The 16,619-nt window shown below is 45.4% G+C and overlaps 1 protein-coding gene across 2 annotated transcripts in view; it reads left to right on the top strand.

Moving 5' to 3' along the window:
* Positions 1-16,619, top strand: part of CNIH3 (cornichon family AMPA receptor auxiliary protein 3) — a 54,198-nt gene that overhangs the window by 13,806 nt on the left and 23,773 nt on the right. Inside the window, exons 1-2 of one of the 2 annotated variants that reach the window (XM_010393466.3) lie at positions 13,345-13,366; positions 16,277-16,345. In XM_010393466.3, the coding sequence (XP_010391768.1) occupies positions 13,361-13,366; positions 16,277-16,345 (75 nt within the window). In that variant the 5' untranslated portion in view covers positions 13,345-13,360. Of the gene's footprint in view, positions 1-13,344; positions 13,367-16,276; positions 16,346-16,619 lie in introns of those variants that run through there. The other variant, XM_039569664.1, reaches the window with a different exon arrangement.

The following is a 16,619-nucleotide window of genomic DNA, read 5'->3' on the forward strand; positions in this document are numbered from 1 at the left end:
ACGTGTGGTACCTAGTGGAGGGGATATGTATCAGCAGTAGTTCTGACTACATCCATCATTGCCACTGTGTCCTGGGTTGCAGTGTATTCTATTACCATCCCCATCAGCCGTTGAAATCAGGTGGGGCAGTGTTTCCTTGCCTCCTCCCCCCAGACTATCTTTCTGTTAATTGCCATCATTGTCCTGCCGCCTGACTCAGAGATAACTCCCTCCGGACTATCTTCTGTTAATGAGCCTAATCAACACTTTGCCTCATGACTCATTACCCCATTGTGAGATGCTCCACCCAGAGGGAGGACCAAGCATCCCATCGTGGATATAATCTGAGGCTGAACACCAGAGAGACCGGCTTCCCACTGGATTTCCAGAGGACAGGAGCTACACAGCCACCATTGGACTTCCTGAGGAAGAGCAGACTGTTTTACTACAGGATCACTGCTTCAGAAGACTGCAGCCACCATTTCTACCAGACTGCTACCACCACCCTGCCTAACAGGGTGTCAGTTGTACCTTGACTCTGTCAGTTTGACAGTGTTTTCTTTTCCTTTTTTTTTTCCCCTTTTCTTTAATTTCCATTAAATTGTTATTCTGACTTTAGTGCCTCTCACTGGTTTGTTTTCAAACTAGCACATAATTTGGCGCCCAACGTGGGGCAGCTCTGAGAGAAAGTCCAGAATTACAATTTTGTGTTAACGGAAACCTATTCACCATGGTGCTCAGCTTGTCTATGTGGGTACTGTATTTTGCTCTCTATATTTTCCTCACATGGGAACTACCTGCCTGTAAGTATTACTCCTGTTAAAACCAGGGAATGGTATGAGAATTGCTTTAATGGTTTATTATGCCTACAGCATAATAACCTGTGAGGCGATGAATACCATTCGGAGTATATACTCAGTTTGTTTGGCTGTCCTAGTCTGGGCTCCTATGTCTGGGATCTCCTCAACAATCGCACCCAGCCCCTGGTGGGAGGAGTAGAGAGTGGTTTCTTCCAGCCTTTCAGGCCAGGCACAGCAGTTTTTGAAAATATTGAATTCCCTCTGGATGTCAAAGACGGCATAAACTTGCTGTCAGTTCTGCTTTGTCTTCTCTGTACAGCCTGCACCATGTACACCATGCTTAGAAACAGAGCTATGGCACAGCATCCTCAGGATGAGGGAGGGAAAAAGAGCAGAGCAACAAACACCATGGCTACGCAGACTGACACAGAGGAGAAAGAACCCAGACGCAAGACAACAGCATCCATGTCCACACAGACTGACACAGAGGAGAAAGAACCCAGACACAAGACAACAGCGTCCATGTCCACACAGACTGACACAGAGGAGAAGGGAACCAAAAGCACTGTCAGCGTCCCCATGCAAACCATCACTGAACCAGAACAGCCTAAACCGATTGCAGTTGCCCCCGTGCAGAAGAAGAAATCAAAAAGCAAATCAGTCCGCATAGTGACTGACGAGGATGCAGCAGGACCTTCGCACCCAGCAGAAGAGGCAGAGCCAGAGATCATCACTCGGTCGCTATCCCTGGGTGAGCTGCGAGACCTGCGGAGGGAATTCACCCGCCAGACGAACGAGTCTATCCTGACCTGGCTGCTCCGCATCTGGGACGCTGCAGCCAATGACACCATTCTGGACGGAAGTGAGGCCAGGCAACTGGGATCTCTGTCCCGGGATGTGGTCATTGACCAGGGGATCGGGAGAACCCAAGAAACCCTCAGCCTCTGGCGGCGACTGCTTGCAAGTGTAAGGGACAGGTACCTTTGTAAAGAAGACCTCCAGGTGCACCAAGGAAAATGGAGCACAATGGAACAAGGTATCCGGTGCCTGAGGGAATTGGCTGTGCTGGAGATCATTTTCTCAGAAGATGAGAGATTTCCTAAGAGCCCAGATGGTGTCCAGTGCACGTCCAGATGTGGTTGAGGTTCGCACGCCTTGGACCAGAGATATACTCCCGTTACCTGGCAACGCTGCAATGGAGGGAAGGCGAGGACAGGGTGGGCGTCTTGGTGAACAAACTGAGGATTTACGAGGACACCGTCACAGCCCCGTTTCGCACCCATGTCTCATCCGTGGAAACAAGTCTTTTGGCTGAGCAAGTCCGGAGCTTGATTGAAGAAGGCCATCAGAAATTGAGAAAGGAAACTTAAGGAAGAGATTTACCACATCCTGCCAGAACCAACAAGAGTCTCTGCCATTAGGAGCCGGCGACCCCCAACCAGGGAGAGAGGATACACCCCACGAGGTAACCTCTGGTTTTTCCTTCAGGAACATGGAGAAGACATGAGTAAGTGGGATGGAAAACCCACCTCCTCCTTAGCAGCTCGGGTACGTGAACTAAAAAGAGGGACAACTACCACAAGAAGTGCATCTAGAGTCAACGCCGCTCCGGTCTCCCGCACACAGAACTCCAGACGGTACCGGAATGATAATATGACCGATCCTCTTGAAGGGACCTCAGGAACGTATTCACCGGAAGGGAGCAACGTGCAACATGACCAGGAATAGAGGGGCCCTGCCTCTAGCCAGGTAGAGGAAAGGGAGAATCGGGTCTTCTGGACTGTGTGGGTCCGATGGCCTGGCACATCTGACCCACAAAGATACACGGCTTTGGTTGACACCGGTGCTCAATGTACTCTGATGCCATCAAGGTATGTGGGAGCAGAACCCATTTCTATTTCTGGGGTGACAGGAGGATCCCAGCAGCTGACTGTACTTGGAAGCTGAAGTGAGTTTAACTGGGAACGAGTGGCAGAACACCCCATCGTGACTGGCCCGGAGGCCCCGTGCATTCTCGGCATAGACTATCTCAGAAATGGGATATTTCAAGGACCCAAAAGGACATCGTTGGGCTTTTGGGATAGCTGCTGTGGAGACAGAAGATATCAGACAACTGAGTACATTGCCTGGCCTCTCAGATGACCCCTCTGCCGTGGGACTGCTAAGAGTTGCAGAACACAGGTGCCAATCGCCACAGCAACAGTGCACCGCCGGCAATACCGCACCGACAGAGACTCTGTGGTTTCCCGTCCATGAGATGATTCGCAAACTGGAGAGCCAAGGGGTGGTCAGCAAGGCCCATTCACCTTTCAACAGCCCTATATGGCCAGTGCGTAAGTCCAGTGGAGAATGGAGGCTGACGGTGGACTACCGTGGCCTGAATGAGGTCACCCACCATTGAGCGCCGCTGTACCGGACATGTTGGAACTTCAGTACGAGCTGGAGTCCAAAGCAGCGAAGTGGTACGCCACTATTGACATTGCCAATGCCTTCTTTCTCCATTCCTTTGGCAGCAGAATGCAGGCCCCAGTTTGCTTTTACCTGGAAGGGTGTGCAATACACCTGGAACCGACTGCCCCAGGGGTGGAAGCACAGTCCCACCATTTGCCATGGACTGATCCAGACTGCATTGGAAAAGGGTGAGGCTCCAGAACATCTGCAATACATCGATGACATCATCGTGTGGGGAAACACAGCAAAGGAAGTGTTTGAGAAAGGAGAGAAAAATCATCCAGATTCTCCTGGAAGCTGGCTTTGCCATCAAAAGGAGCAAAGTCAAGGGACCTGCCCAAGAGATCCAGTTCCTGGGAGTAAGTGGCAAGATGGACGACGTCAGATTCCCACGAGGTCATCAATAAGATCACTGCGATGTCTCCACCGACCAGCAAGAAGGAAACACAAGCTTTCCTAGGCGCCATAGGTTTCTGGAGGATGCACAATTCCCGAGTACAGCCAGATCGTGAGCCCTCTCTACCTGGTTACCCGCAAGAAGAATGATTTCCACTGGGGCCCCGAACAGCAGCAAGCCTTTGCCCAGATCAAGCAGGAAATCGCTCATGCGGTAGCCCTTGGCCCAGTCAGGACAGGACCAGAGGTGAAGAATGTGCTCTACTCTGCAGCCGGAACAATGGTCTGTCCTGGAGCCTCTGGCAGAAGGTGCCTGGTGAGACTCGTGGCCGACCACTGGGATTCTGGAGCCGAAGCTACAGAGGGTCTGAAGCCAACTACACTCCCACAGAGAAGGAAATCTTGGCAGCCTATGAAGGAGTCCAAGCTGCCTCAGAGGTAATTGGCACTGAAGCACAGTTGCTTCTGGCACCCGACTACCGGTGCTGGGTTGGATGTTCAAGGGAAAGGTTCCTTCCACGCATCATGCCACCGACACCACATGGAGCAAGTGGATCGCCCTCATCACACAGCGTGCCCGTATTGGAAACCCGAATCGCCCTGGGATTCTAGAAATTATAACAAACTGGCCTGAAGGTGAGACTTTTGGATTATCCTCTGAAGAAGAGGAAGAGCAAGTGACTCGTGCTGAGGAAGCCCCACCATATAATGAGCTACCGGAGACTGAAAGACGTTATGCCCTCTTCACTGATGGTTCCTGCCGAATTGTAGGCGCTAATCGAAAGTGGAAAGCTGCAGTATGGAGCCCCACACGACGAGTTGCACAAGCTACCGAGGGACAAGGTGGATCGAGTCAGGTTGCAGAGCTTAAAGCCGTCCAGCTGGCTTTGGATATTGCTGAACGAGAGAAGTGGCCGAGGCTCTATCTCTACACCGACTCATGGATGGTAGCTAATGCTCTGTGGGGATGGCTGGATCGCTGGAGAAAGGCCAACTGGCAGCGCAGAGGGAAACCCATCTGGGCCGCTGAGATTTGGCAGGACATCGCTGCCCGAGTAGAGAAGCTGACCGTGAAGGTTCGACACGTGGATGCACACGTATCCAAGAGTCGGGCTAATGAAGAGCATCGCAACAACGAGCAGGTGGACCGAGCTGCCAAGGTGAAAGTATCACAGGTGGATCTGGACTGGCAGCACAAGGGAGAATTATTCCTAGCTCGTTGGGCCCATGATGCCTCTGGTCATCAGGGGAGAGATGCAACATACCGATGGGCCCGTGACCGAGGGGTGGACCTTTCCATGGACAGCATCTCACAGGTCATCCACAGTTGTGAGACCTGTGCTGCAATCAAACAGGCCAAGCGGGTGAAGCCTCTGTGGTATGGTGGACGATGGTCAAAGTACAGGTATGGTGAAGCCTGGCAAGTTGACTACATCACCCTTCCTCAAACCCGCCAAGGCAAGCACTACGTGTTGACCATGGTTGAAGCAACCACTGGATGGCTGGAGACCTACCCTGTGCCTCATGCTACAGCCCGGAACACCATCCTGGGCCTGGAAAAGCAAGTCCTGTGGAGACATGGCACCCCTGATAGGATCGAGTCAGACAACGGGACTCATTTTAAGAACAGCCTCATCAACACCTGGGCCAGAGAACATGGTATCGAATGGATATATCATATTCCTTATCATGCACCAGCTGCTGGAAAAGTTGAACGCTGCAATGGACTACTTAAAACTACCCTAAAGGCACTTGGTGGGGGACCTTCAAAAATTGGGAAGTGAACTTAGCAAAGGCCACCTGGATAGTCAATACCCGAGGGTCCATCAATCGAGCTGGTCCTGCCGAGTCTGAACCCTTGCACACAGTGGATGGAGATAGAGTCCCTGTGGTACACCTGAGAGGTATTTTAGGAAAGACTGTTTGGATTAATCCCACCTCAGGCAAAGGCAAACCCATCCGTGGGATTGTCTTTGCTCAAGGACCTGGTTGCACTTGGTGGGTAATGCAGAAAGATGGGGAAACCCGTTGTGTACCACAAGGAGACCTAATCTTAGGTGAGAACGGTGTGTAGATTTCACTGTGTATATATATATATATATATATATATATGTATGTGTGTTTTAGAGTCTAAGAAGGTATTGATTTGGGATAATGTAGATGGTAATAGAATAAGGGGTGGATAATGTCCTGGGTTGCAGTGTATTCTATTACCATCCCCATCAGCCGTTGAAATCAGGTGGGGCAGTGTTTTCCTTGCCTCCTCCCCCCAGACTATCTTTCTGTTAATTGCCCATCATTGTCCTGCCGCCTGACTCAGAGATAACTCCCTCCGGACTATCTTCTGTTAATGAGCCTAATCAACACTTTGCCTCATGACTCATCACCCCATTGTGAGATGCTCCACCCAGAGGGAGGAACCAAGCATCCCATCGTGGATATAATCTGAGGCTGAACACCAGAGACACCGGCTTCCCACTGGACTTCCAGAGGACAGGAGCTACACAGCCACCACTGGACTTCCTGAGGAAGAGCAGACTGTTTTACTACAGGATCACTGCTTCAGAAGACTGCAGCCACCATTTCTACCAGACTGCTACCACCACCCTGCCTAACAGGGTGTCAGGTTGTACCTTGACTCTGTCAGTTTGACAGTGTTTTCTTTTTTTTTTTTTTTTCCCCTTTTCTTTAATTTCCATTAAATTGTTATTCTGACTTTAGTGCCTCTCACTGGTTTGTTTTCAAACTAGCACAGCATCCTTTCCAGGACAGAAGAAAATGCTGGTGCAAGAATCTGTATGACCTTTGTCATGATGACCTTTGCTTTGATCAAGGAACTGGAGCACCCCTCTTAGGAGGAAAGGCTGAGGGAGCTGGGCCTGTTCAGCCTCAAGAAGAGACACTGAGAGGGGACCTCATCAGTGTCTGTCAGTGTCTGCGGGGAGGGCGTCAAGGGGAAGGATCCAGGCTCTTCTCAGTGGTGTCAAGCAATAGGACAAGGGGGAAGGGGCAGAAGCTGAGGCACCTGAATATGAGGAAGAATTTCTTCACTGTGCAGTGACTGAGCACTGGAACAAGTTGCCCAGAGAGGTTGTGGAGTGTCCCTCACTGGGGACATTACAGAACCATGTGGACACAATCCTGTGCCATGTGCTCTGAGATGACCCTGCTTGAGCAGGGAGCTTGGACCAGACAACCCACTGTGGTCCCTTCCAACGTGACCCACTCTGTGGTGCCCTTTCTTAGTTTGCCGAATGCGTGGCTGTGAGTGGGAATCCTTGCTGTAGCAGATTGTTTGCTTTTCCAGTCCTGACCATCAAACCAACTTACTACCTACCTAACAAGTGACAGCATTCCCAGAAATGACATGTCAGTTTGATGTCACTGGTGCTCTGTGAATAACTGATCTTGGGGTTTTGGTGCTGAACTGAAGAGATCAGAAGCAGTTAGATACCGAAATGTTTAAAACATTTTGATGTTATCTAAATCAAAAAACCTGTTTGTTTTATAAAGAATCCACATGAAATACCCCATTGCATGTAGGAGGAGGAGACCATATGCAGGAAGAGAATACTGGTGGCGTGCTTGTGTCAGAAGTACAAGGAGTGTGGGAGATTTATACTCTGTTCCCTGTTGCTGCAGAGATCCCACCTGTATTTCCCTCCGCCTACAATGATGCATAGATTTTGTGCCTTTGGGGCTGGTGGGCAACACTGTCAAATCCTCTGTAATATTTTCTTGGAAAAAGGAGAAGAGCACACATACAAGCACTTGGGAATGCCGTCCGTACCTGCTGCCTTTGGTTCAGACTGTGACATTAACTTCACCACTGACCCGTGGAGTCTTCAGTCAGCTGAGGCAGAAGAATTGTTTCTATCACACTGAATGTAATTAAACTGAAGTATTGCATCTCTGTGTATAAAACCACTTTCATTCTGTTCAGAACAATGTGGTGTATTCACCAGTTTAGGTGCTAATTGAAAATGTGGGGTTTTTTTTTCTTTGTATTGGTAGCAAGTGTTTGTGTCCCACTGAGGGGTGAGTTGTGGGGCGTGTTTGAGTCACAGAACACTGCTGGTTTCTGAACTGTTTCCTTGTACTGAATGCAATAAAGTAAGGTTTAAAAAAACAAAAGGAAAAAAAGAAGAATCACGACAACAAAATGATGAAATCCTTTCGGGGGGAAAGAAGGATGGCAGTCTGGACTTACCTGAAAAATGCCTCCTCCGCTTGCAGTCTGTTTGGAAATGTGTCCTAGCTGCAGGGAGCAAAACTATTAACCTATTTAGAAACAGGCTCTGTACAGCTATATTAGCATCATCCCTCCTGCACAGCTTGCTGCTTGTCTTCCTTCTCTTAACAAAATGCACTTTATATGTGCACAGCTGATTTTTGTCTGGCTGGATTTCAGCTGGTGTAGACTGGAAGACAGTGAGTGGGTATAAAGTTGTGATAAAAGCACAGGTCATCTCTGTCTGTGGTGAATCAGTGGGACATTTGTCTCTCTGCTGCAGGAGGGGGTTGACATCTCAGTTTCAGGATGACTGGGGAAGATATTTCAGTATCTGTGGTGAGCAAGTGAAATCTGTGACCAGAACCCTGTTGTTGCTAGCCAGCCAGTAGAAACTGTTTCACCTTGCAGTTGGATGAAATTATCTTTAAAAGCCCATTTCATAGCAGTTGTAGAAATCTGTCAATAGATGCTTGTCAAATCATCCTTCTGGAAACATTGTGTGTACAACAGAATTTTGCAGCTGCTGAGGGTTTTTTAGTGGTTTTGTCAAAATTAATAACATGAATTCTTTACATTCAGAAATCAGTTTGCTTTTCCAAATTGTGGCCTGCAATGGTAACCGGTACCATGGACGTAGTAACTTTTTAGTCAAGGCACTCAAAGCTCTGTACAGTGTGGTTGTATCCCTGAAGATACATTTCTGTATTTTTCACAGTGTGGATGGAGTTTTTCATGCTTGTACTAATAGGTGTGGACTGTTTCAAGTGACTGCCAAATAGTTACTCTTAATTCTTAGTGGTTTCTCCTGCACCTCTCTGCAGGCTTGGAAATCTAATTTCATGTAGCTGATACAATAAATACTGCTTTTCTGGAGGGTTGGGGGTTTAGGGGGTTTTTTGGGGGGGCGCGTAGGGTTTTTTTTGTTTGGTTTTGTTGTTTGGTTTTAGGTTTTGGGTTTTTGTTAGGGTTTTTTTCCTTTTGTTTGTTTTGTTTAATTTTCACTTATATAGTTTCTATCTGTGCAGAGGAGTACAGTGGTGTAAATATAGCAGTGCAGGCTGGCATGTTTGTGCACACATGCTCTCAGCAAAAGAGCCTTCCTCTATGGATTTTCATCAGTATTTATTTAGAGTAGTACAATTATGCCTCCATATTTCCATTGGTAGGTAAGAAATCCTTTTGAGTCATGCTAACCAGATGGAGATTATGCCTTTTTAAATTTGCCAATTGGAGTTTCTATTGGAAAAGTCTTAGGATCTGGCTTAAATACTTAAGAAATTACAGTAAGATTTTCATGACTTACGTTAGCTTAAGCTTCCAGTTAGAGCCTAAAAAAGGTTTAAATCATGTTGTCCTAAATGTAATATCCTTTTACAGACAAAAGAACTTCAGTAAAGAGATGTAAACTGGGTGCTCAGGTGTTTGCTTGTGCAGCCCTGGATGGAGCCATGTTTTGGATTTCTTTGTGGCGGGTTGTTTGATGGTCGCAGCATGTGAAATTCAAGTTAAGTAGAGCAAGGAAATGCCATACAATTGTTAGTGTGAAATCTGACAAATAGAACAATTTTCTACCCTTGAGTGTCTTAAAACCATTTGCAACCTTAATCCGAAAAGACTCTGCTTAAACCAGTGCTCTGCTCTAGAGATGAACAACAGCACATTAATCAGACAGAAGTGCATGGTTTCACTTCTCATGTTATTAGCGTACTGACAGTATTCTTTGTTTCCCCTAAATTTTGTATGGTGTAAAAATCCAGAGCCTTTCGTTCTTCTGCCACTGCTTCTGTAAAAAAATTTAATTTCTTTGAGCTTCATTTTTTCCCTTGTTTAAAAAATGGAAATAATGTTTTCCTGTGTTAAGACCTTCATTGCCTTGAAGGCAGATTTATAACTGCAAAGCATTATTCATTATTATTGTTTACTTTTATTAATATGTGGTGAATTAATAACTGTAATATTCAGAAAGATAAATACTTTGGGGTGAGAAAAGAGAAGAAAGGACTACTTTCAATCTGACGTTTTTTCTCTGCCCTTTACTTGGCTCTATTGTTAAGGTTCTCATCAACACCAGCATTTCAGATACACTGGTCTGGGAAGCTACTGTGTTACATGGGAAGGAATGATGAAAACCAAGACTTGAGACTTTTTTCCTTTTTTAATAGGAGCTGCTTAATAAATGGATATAGGCAGGAAATAATGACAACAAGGATAAAATGCACTGGAATTTGAGGCAGTTTGCCCCTCCGTTCATACAATCTTGAGTTATCTTTCGTGCTTGGTAGCATTAACCAGATCAATTCAACCAGAAAACAAAGAGGGAAGAAGAGCACCTCGTAGCTAAATTTCTTGTTCAGGTTCATTTCATATCATGATAAGAATTGGGTAGCAAAAAAAAAAAAACATTCAATCTGTCACTTTGTTGATGTCCCTGTTCTCTGTAGCTCTTCATGGGCTCCCTCACTCCATCATGTCAAGGCAGTGACTTACCGTCCTTTCACGGTCCTTTTTCATTCTTACCTGACTGACTCTCTCACATTTTTTCAGTTGCTGCTTCTGCCCCACAAAATCCAGCAAAGTTCCTCGGCCAAGCACGTTTTCCCAAGACAGTTGATATGTCTGTGCATCAGTTGCTGAGCAGGCACGAAGTTCAGGAGCACAGCCTGCTCCTAATCCTGCCTAACTTCTGTGCATGTGCTGACTTGCAGTCAGCCTGTGAACTGCGGGTCTGGGTGCTGTGAAAGCTGCCTGGGAGAGTGGAGGGGGAGACAAATTGTCTAAATGAACCATTAAAGACAGTTCCTTCAGTATGGGATGGTGGTGCATTGACAGGGTGGTGGCAAGGAAGCATATGTTAGGTGTTACTGTTCTGTTCTGTGGTTAGTGTGGTTGTCATCAAGTTCTGTTTTATCTTAACTTTCCTGAGATGCCAGTAAGCAATAATATCCAACTTCTTTGCTGTCACTGGATTCACACCCACACCAACTTCACTGCCACCCTAAACCACCACATTCTCAATTAAAATATGTTTCTGTAAGAGCTCAGTGATTAAGAAAAAAAGTATGTTCCCTAAAAATGAGATATAGCTAATTTCTAGCATCAAGTGAAATTTTCATTTTGATGGGTACAAAAGCATAGAAAGAAAGCAAAATTCATGCTCAGTCATAGGTCATAGGTGAATACTGCATTATTCAAAGCTGTTACGGTCTCTCTGATAAGCAGAGAGAATGCAGATAATGAAAACAAATTTTCTAAATATAATTGCAATTGAAACCGGTATTGTCATCACAATCTCATTGATGCATTATGTGTATAAATTGGGGCAAACTCCTTGCTGACTTAGACTGGGAGTTTTGAGATTTGCAGATGGTGTGAATCACCAGAGACTGCAAGCAGTATTTTTATAGAACTTTAGTTTTATTAGGTGGAAAACACACACGAGTACACTTCTCTCACCAGGAAAAAGCATGCCTAGGGCAGTGGCAGAACAAACTTCCTGCAATGCTTTGCAGTGTGGACTCACAGGGAAAATTCCCCAAGACAGAAGGTAGTGCTGAATGCATTGTCTATTCAATCCCTGGCCTGTTTCTGCAGTAATTATAAAAATTACTGCTAAACATGATGCACTTTTTCTTTTCCTCATAAGGCTTTGCAAGTCAACAGATAACTTGGTGTCATGGGTTAGCAAGCATAGTCCCGGAAGTGATGTTCTTGCAAAGGAGTGCTTACAGCTCCTTCTGTGACCTGACAGAACCTATCAGCTGGCCACTTTGAATATGGACAATTCTTTAAGCCACTTAAAGTTGTGACCGCCTCTGTGATCCACACTTAAGAACAGGAAACCCCGAGGCAGACTCTCTCTGTCTTGTTTCCGGTGCTGGGACAGGTGGCTGCGGGCCCCGTGTGCGGGCCAGCGGGCCCGGCCCAGGCCCTGCTCAGGCCAGGCCGGGTCGGGCCACGGCCATCCTGGAGCCGACGGGCCCTGTTCCACCCGCGGAACCCCCCCCACAGCAGGGCTGTGGGCAGCCGGAGCGGCTCGGCTCCCCCTCTCCAGAGCTGCCAAGATTCAGCTAAAGCTGCACGGCTGTCTGGCAGAGGTCATGTGACCAACAGCGATAAGCCACATTCCAGCTGCAAGGCCTAGGTGAGATTAACCCTTTTAGTACTATGAAGAGCTGAAAACCGGAGGGAAGTGAAAGAGGAGATGCTTAAAGCTGAAATTCTGTTGTGAAGCTATGATAGATCAGAGTACCTGCTGTAATTTCATGAAGGCATGGGGGGTGGAGCATTCAACTTGTGAGCAAAAGCACCTGCGCTGAGATAAGCAGATGCTGACGCAGCTGTAATTTCATGAGAAGTTTGAACAGGGAGAGATGGAAGTGATGAGGATTTTTGCTCCAAATGGAAAAGGAGAAAACCTCAGGTCCTAGAGATGCTCCCAGAGATAGTTCTAAAGAGGAAGATGAGGAAGACCCTTTGCTCCCAGGGAAGGAGAAGGGCCTCTATTCTCAGAAATGAAATGCTCCCAGAGATGGGTGAAGAGAACTTTTGTTTCTGAACGGCTCAACCTTAAAATTTTACCCCAGCAATTCAAGAGTGGACCCTCAAAAGCAGTTGTGGGAAAAGCTGCAAGACGGGGGAAGGGACTCACATGCGAGCAGAGAACCAACCCGGGCGGCTGGCTCCTTGTGATAATGTTTTCATAGCATGGGCAAGAGACTCCTCTTCCTAAATGGACTGAACAAGGTTATTATGGAAGTGGTAAACAGACTGAACATCTCAAGGGCTGTCTTTTTACATTATCCCTGCGAGAAGGGAGAAAGGCGGGGGGAGGAGAAGTGTTCTGAAGGTGTGGTATGACTTTTTTTTTCTTCTTTTAGGTCTGTTAATAAACTTCTTTCTATTCTTTCAAGTTTGGTGCCTGCTTTGTGTTTCTCCTAATTCTTATCTCACAGAAGGTAAATAGTAATGAGTATTTTGGACCAAACCACTACACTAAATTGGTGTTTCCGCCCGGTTACAAACCAAACCTGCTACACTTGGTGTTTTGGGTTTTTTTTTCTTCAAGTTCCTAAATAAATACCTGATGATCCTGTTCTCTCTCTACGAAGCTGTGTACAACGTGAATCTTCACAAATAGAAATAAACTTCTCCTTTTTGTAAGACCTGGCACATGTTTCCAAATTCTGTTCAGCTTTGTGACTAGGGGCATTCTTTGGAATGGTCCGTTTATTGTGTGGCCTTCGGAGAGATTGGGTTGCTGATGTCCATGTGTGTGCATGATTTGTAGTCTGGATTGCCACCCTGGATCAAATTAGATTGGAAAACTAAAAGATAATGAATGCTTTATAAAATACATTCATTTACAAAGGTGAAACAATGTCATTTCTTATGAAGTGCCCTGACTGGGATCTATTACATTGTTTGTCTCGAGATGAGATGAGATGAGATGAGATGAGATGAGATGAGATGAGATGAGATGAGATGAACTGCTCTGCTCGAGATGCTGGTAAGTGGGGCAGTTTCTGAGGTGAAACAGACCTTGAGTGTGTCCAGATGCTGTCCCAGAGCACTCAGCAGCTCTGCTCGGTACATGTGTGGGAGTCAGGCAGCTGAACTGCATCCAGCTGAAATGGGAACAGGCAGGAGATTGTTTCTCTGGCTGTGGTCAGAGCACCGCAGCTCTCGTGAAAGCATTGTGTGTGAAATACTTAATGGAGACAAGTACTTGGTTATTAGGGGTCTGGATGGAAAAATGGCAGCTCCAGCCACTCAACACCTCAGGGCATTAAACTGCTCCAGAAGGCAAGTTATAATTGAAAGAGGAAGATGTTTCCTAATTAGTTATGCACACCCCGCTGCAGCACAGCCCAGCTGTATTTTCAGTAATATAATATAACTAGTTGCACAGTTACTCGGTGTGTTGTGAGCAACTGCTAATCTTAAGAAGCTACAGTTTTACTCAGTTGTGGCTTTCGATTTAAGACAGACAACATGTAAGATTTAAAAGCAACAAAATAAAACCCCAACCCACCCCACTCCCAACAACAAAACAGAAAAAACCCATGCCCCCAAAATGCTTTGGGAGTTTCTTTATATTCCTCTGAGTCTGAGCCTGCCTAATGTTACGCTTTAAATTTTTTCACTGTAACTAAGAAATAGGAAATAGGAGTGTGCTTTTTCATAAATAAAAATAGGTATTTTCCTGTCATCACCAGACTTCTATTTCTGGAGATGTAACAAAATATAAACTATTATGGAACTTTTTTTGAAATAAAATGATAAGAATTGAGGAGGGTTTATTTTTGTCAGCCTCCTTCCAGAGAGACACTGAAACTTTTATTGAAGAAACTTTCCTCCAGTCACGTGTGCTTGATACCAGACCTCAATCTCTTTCAGGTGTAGCAGAAGTGTCTCTTAAGATTGTCAAAACTTTCAGGCGTCTCAAAAGGTTTGTCTGTGAGACTGTTGCATTTTACGTACTGGTTCTGTGAAAACCGTGTGCTTAATACCTGTCAGATGTGTTTCAATGCACTTACATATAATGCAAGCATAACATAAATTATGTACCAGCAAATAGAGTAGGGTCTTGGCTACAGAACTGGGAATGTTGGTGAAATTAAAAAAAAAAAGGGAGGAAAAGAAAGTGAAAAATATAAGTAAATATAAATGTGCAGTATATTTGAGTCTAACCTCTTTTCCATGCTTCCCCCTTTCTGTCAGTGCTGATGCTGGTACCCAACTGCAAAGAGATACCCAGTTACACTGACTCGTGGGGTTGTAGCCCTCTTAGCAGTTGGTCCAGCTGGAGAATATAACGACCTGTCCAAGAAGAATTAAATACAGAGGTGTCGTGAGCCTTATTCTTCATAAATGTACTGCAAACTCCTCACAGCTTCTGTTAGTTGCTCTTTTACCATTGCAGATCTGATTCCTAACTTGAAGAGGTACTGCATCCATAGGGAGAAATGCTTCACTTGTAATCACATTTTATAGTTCCCTTTGTGGTTTATTCTGCCACTTCGACTTGTCATAGTTGAATAAATTGAATTCTGTGGAGGGCTCTTGTAAAATGCCACACTTTTGATTTTTAAATGTGCTTTGGTGTGATGAATGCAGCATTAGAGTGGGATGCGGAGCGCTGCTGAAATTTGGGGATTGTAGCTCTGGGTTTTATTCTCGAGCCTCTCACCAGATTATTATGATTCAAGAACAGGCCCTTTTCAGGCTTTCTGCTCCTGCCTTCCATCTCTGCTAAATGAATGCATTTTGGCTATGCAGCGGTCTGTGCTGGCACCCAGTTGGTTCATTTTTGAACAGCCAGGCAAGCAGGCACGTTGTAACGCATCATGGAAAGGCTGTTGCACTCTACTAATTACCAGATTGCTGCCTTGTACTTCCATCATCTCTTATTAAGAGCAGAGACTTTGGGTTGTAAAGTGTCTAAAAAGGAATCATTGTTTTAACATCTGTTTATGTGGTGCCTGTCAGTGAGCTTTCCTTCCCTGGGTGAAGCAAGACAGAAGCAGAATAAAAGGTATTACTAGAATGCAAACACAAAGTTAAGAATGTGCTTTGAGATCTTTGAATGAAGTATGCTGAGGATCATTACAGCTGTTTTCTTTCCAAGAAAACGATCTTCCAGGAAAACACTAGCTCTTCACTAGAGCTAACGCAAGATCTTCCAAGAAAATGCTATCAAATGGTATTATTTTTATAGGCAATTTATCTGCTGTACTTTAAAAGCATCAGTAATTACAAGGGTGTCTCAATCCATCCGTTAATGGAGGAGACCAAAGGACCTGAGCAAAAGATATCTCTCCATTAGTGAGATCTGAAGTAAAGTTTTAAAACCTGCCACAATTTAGGAAGGGCATGTTTGCTCTAGAGTGCTTTACCTTTTGAGGAGTGTGCTTGTTAATGAATAGCAGCTTGATGGTAAAGCTGATACTAATTTGGAATTAATATCTGAGGTAGGTTTAACAACTAATAAAATGGACAGTTTATGTACTAAACCTGGAACATCATATCAGATCCATCTCTGTGTTTTAGGGAGCTAATGACTTTTTCCATCAAATCTGGAGATGTATCTGTTTGTGAAGTAGTTTTATGTCATGTGGAAATTTGAGAAAAGAATTCTTGTTAATATGAGGGAAGAAATATGGAAAGGAGCAACACTGAAAAGGCTATAGATATGATTTTGCAGAGTGACAGATTAATGAGTTCTAGGTGTCATATGTAGGAGTATGCCATGCTTTGTTTTAACTACTTAGTTCTAAAGGGAGTGTGTCGGGGAAGCTATTTTTCCATGTTTTCCCTGGAAAGACAGGAAGGCAGTCAGTGCATGTAATTAATCCCTTAAGGAAAATAAGTGTTTGAATGAGAATTCATTACAGGAGTTGAAAAAATTGTTTTTCAGATAATTGCCTTCGATGAACTTCGGACAGACTTCAAGAGCCCCATCGACCAGTGCAACCCGGCCCACGCAGTGAGTACAGCCAGGGCCTGCGGAGCTGGGGCTGCTCCAGAAACAGGGAGCACTGAGCTGTCAGTGAAGGATGAGTGTGGCAATTAATAGGGAGTCTCTTGTGAAGTCAGCTGTGGTTTGGAAAATTGATTTATTGGGCCAGTCTGAGGAGCCAGATGGTGATGTTTATGTTAATGGCTTTCCTCTTTGCTGAAGGAGGCAGGAAGGTAATTTGGAAATTCAAAAACTGAAGGGTGTCATGGGATGCTGTTGCTTTCTTTTTTGCCTTTTCATT

The sequence above is a fragment of the Corvus cornix genome, chromosome 3 (assembly GCF_000738735.6).
Source record: "Corvus cornix cornix isolate S_Up_H32 chromosome 3, ASM73873v5, whole genome shotgun sequence".
In the NCBI taxonomy this organism is placed as follows: Eukaryota; Metazoa; Chordata; class Aves; order Passeriformes; family Corvidae; genus Corvus; species Corvus cornix.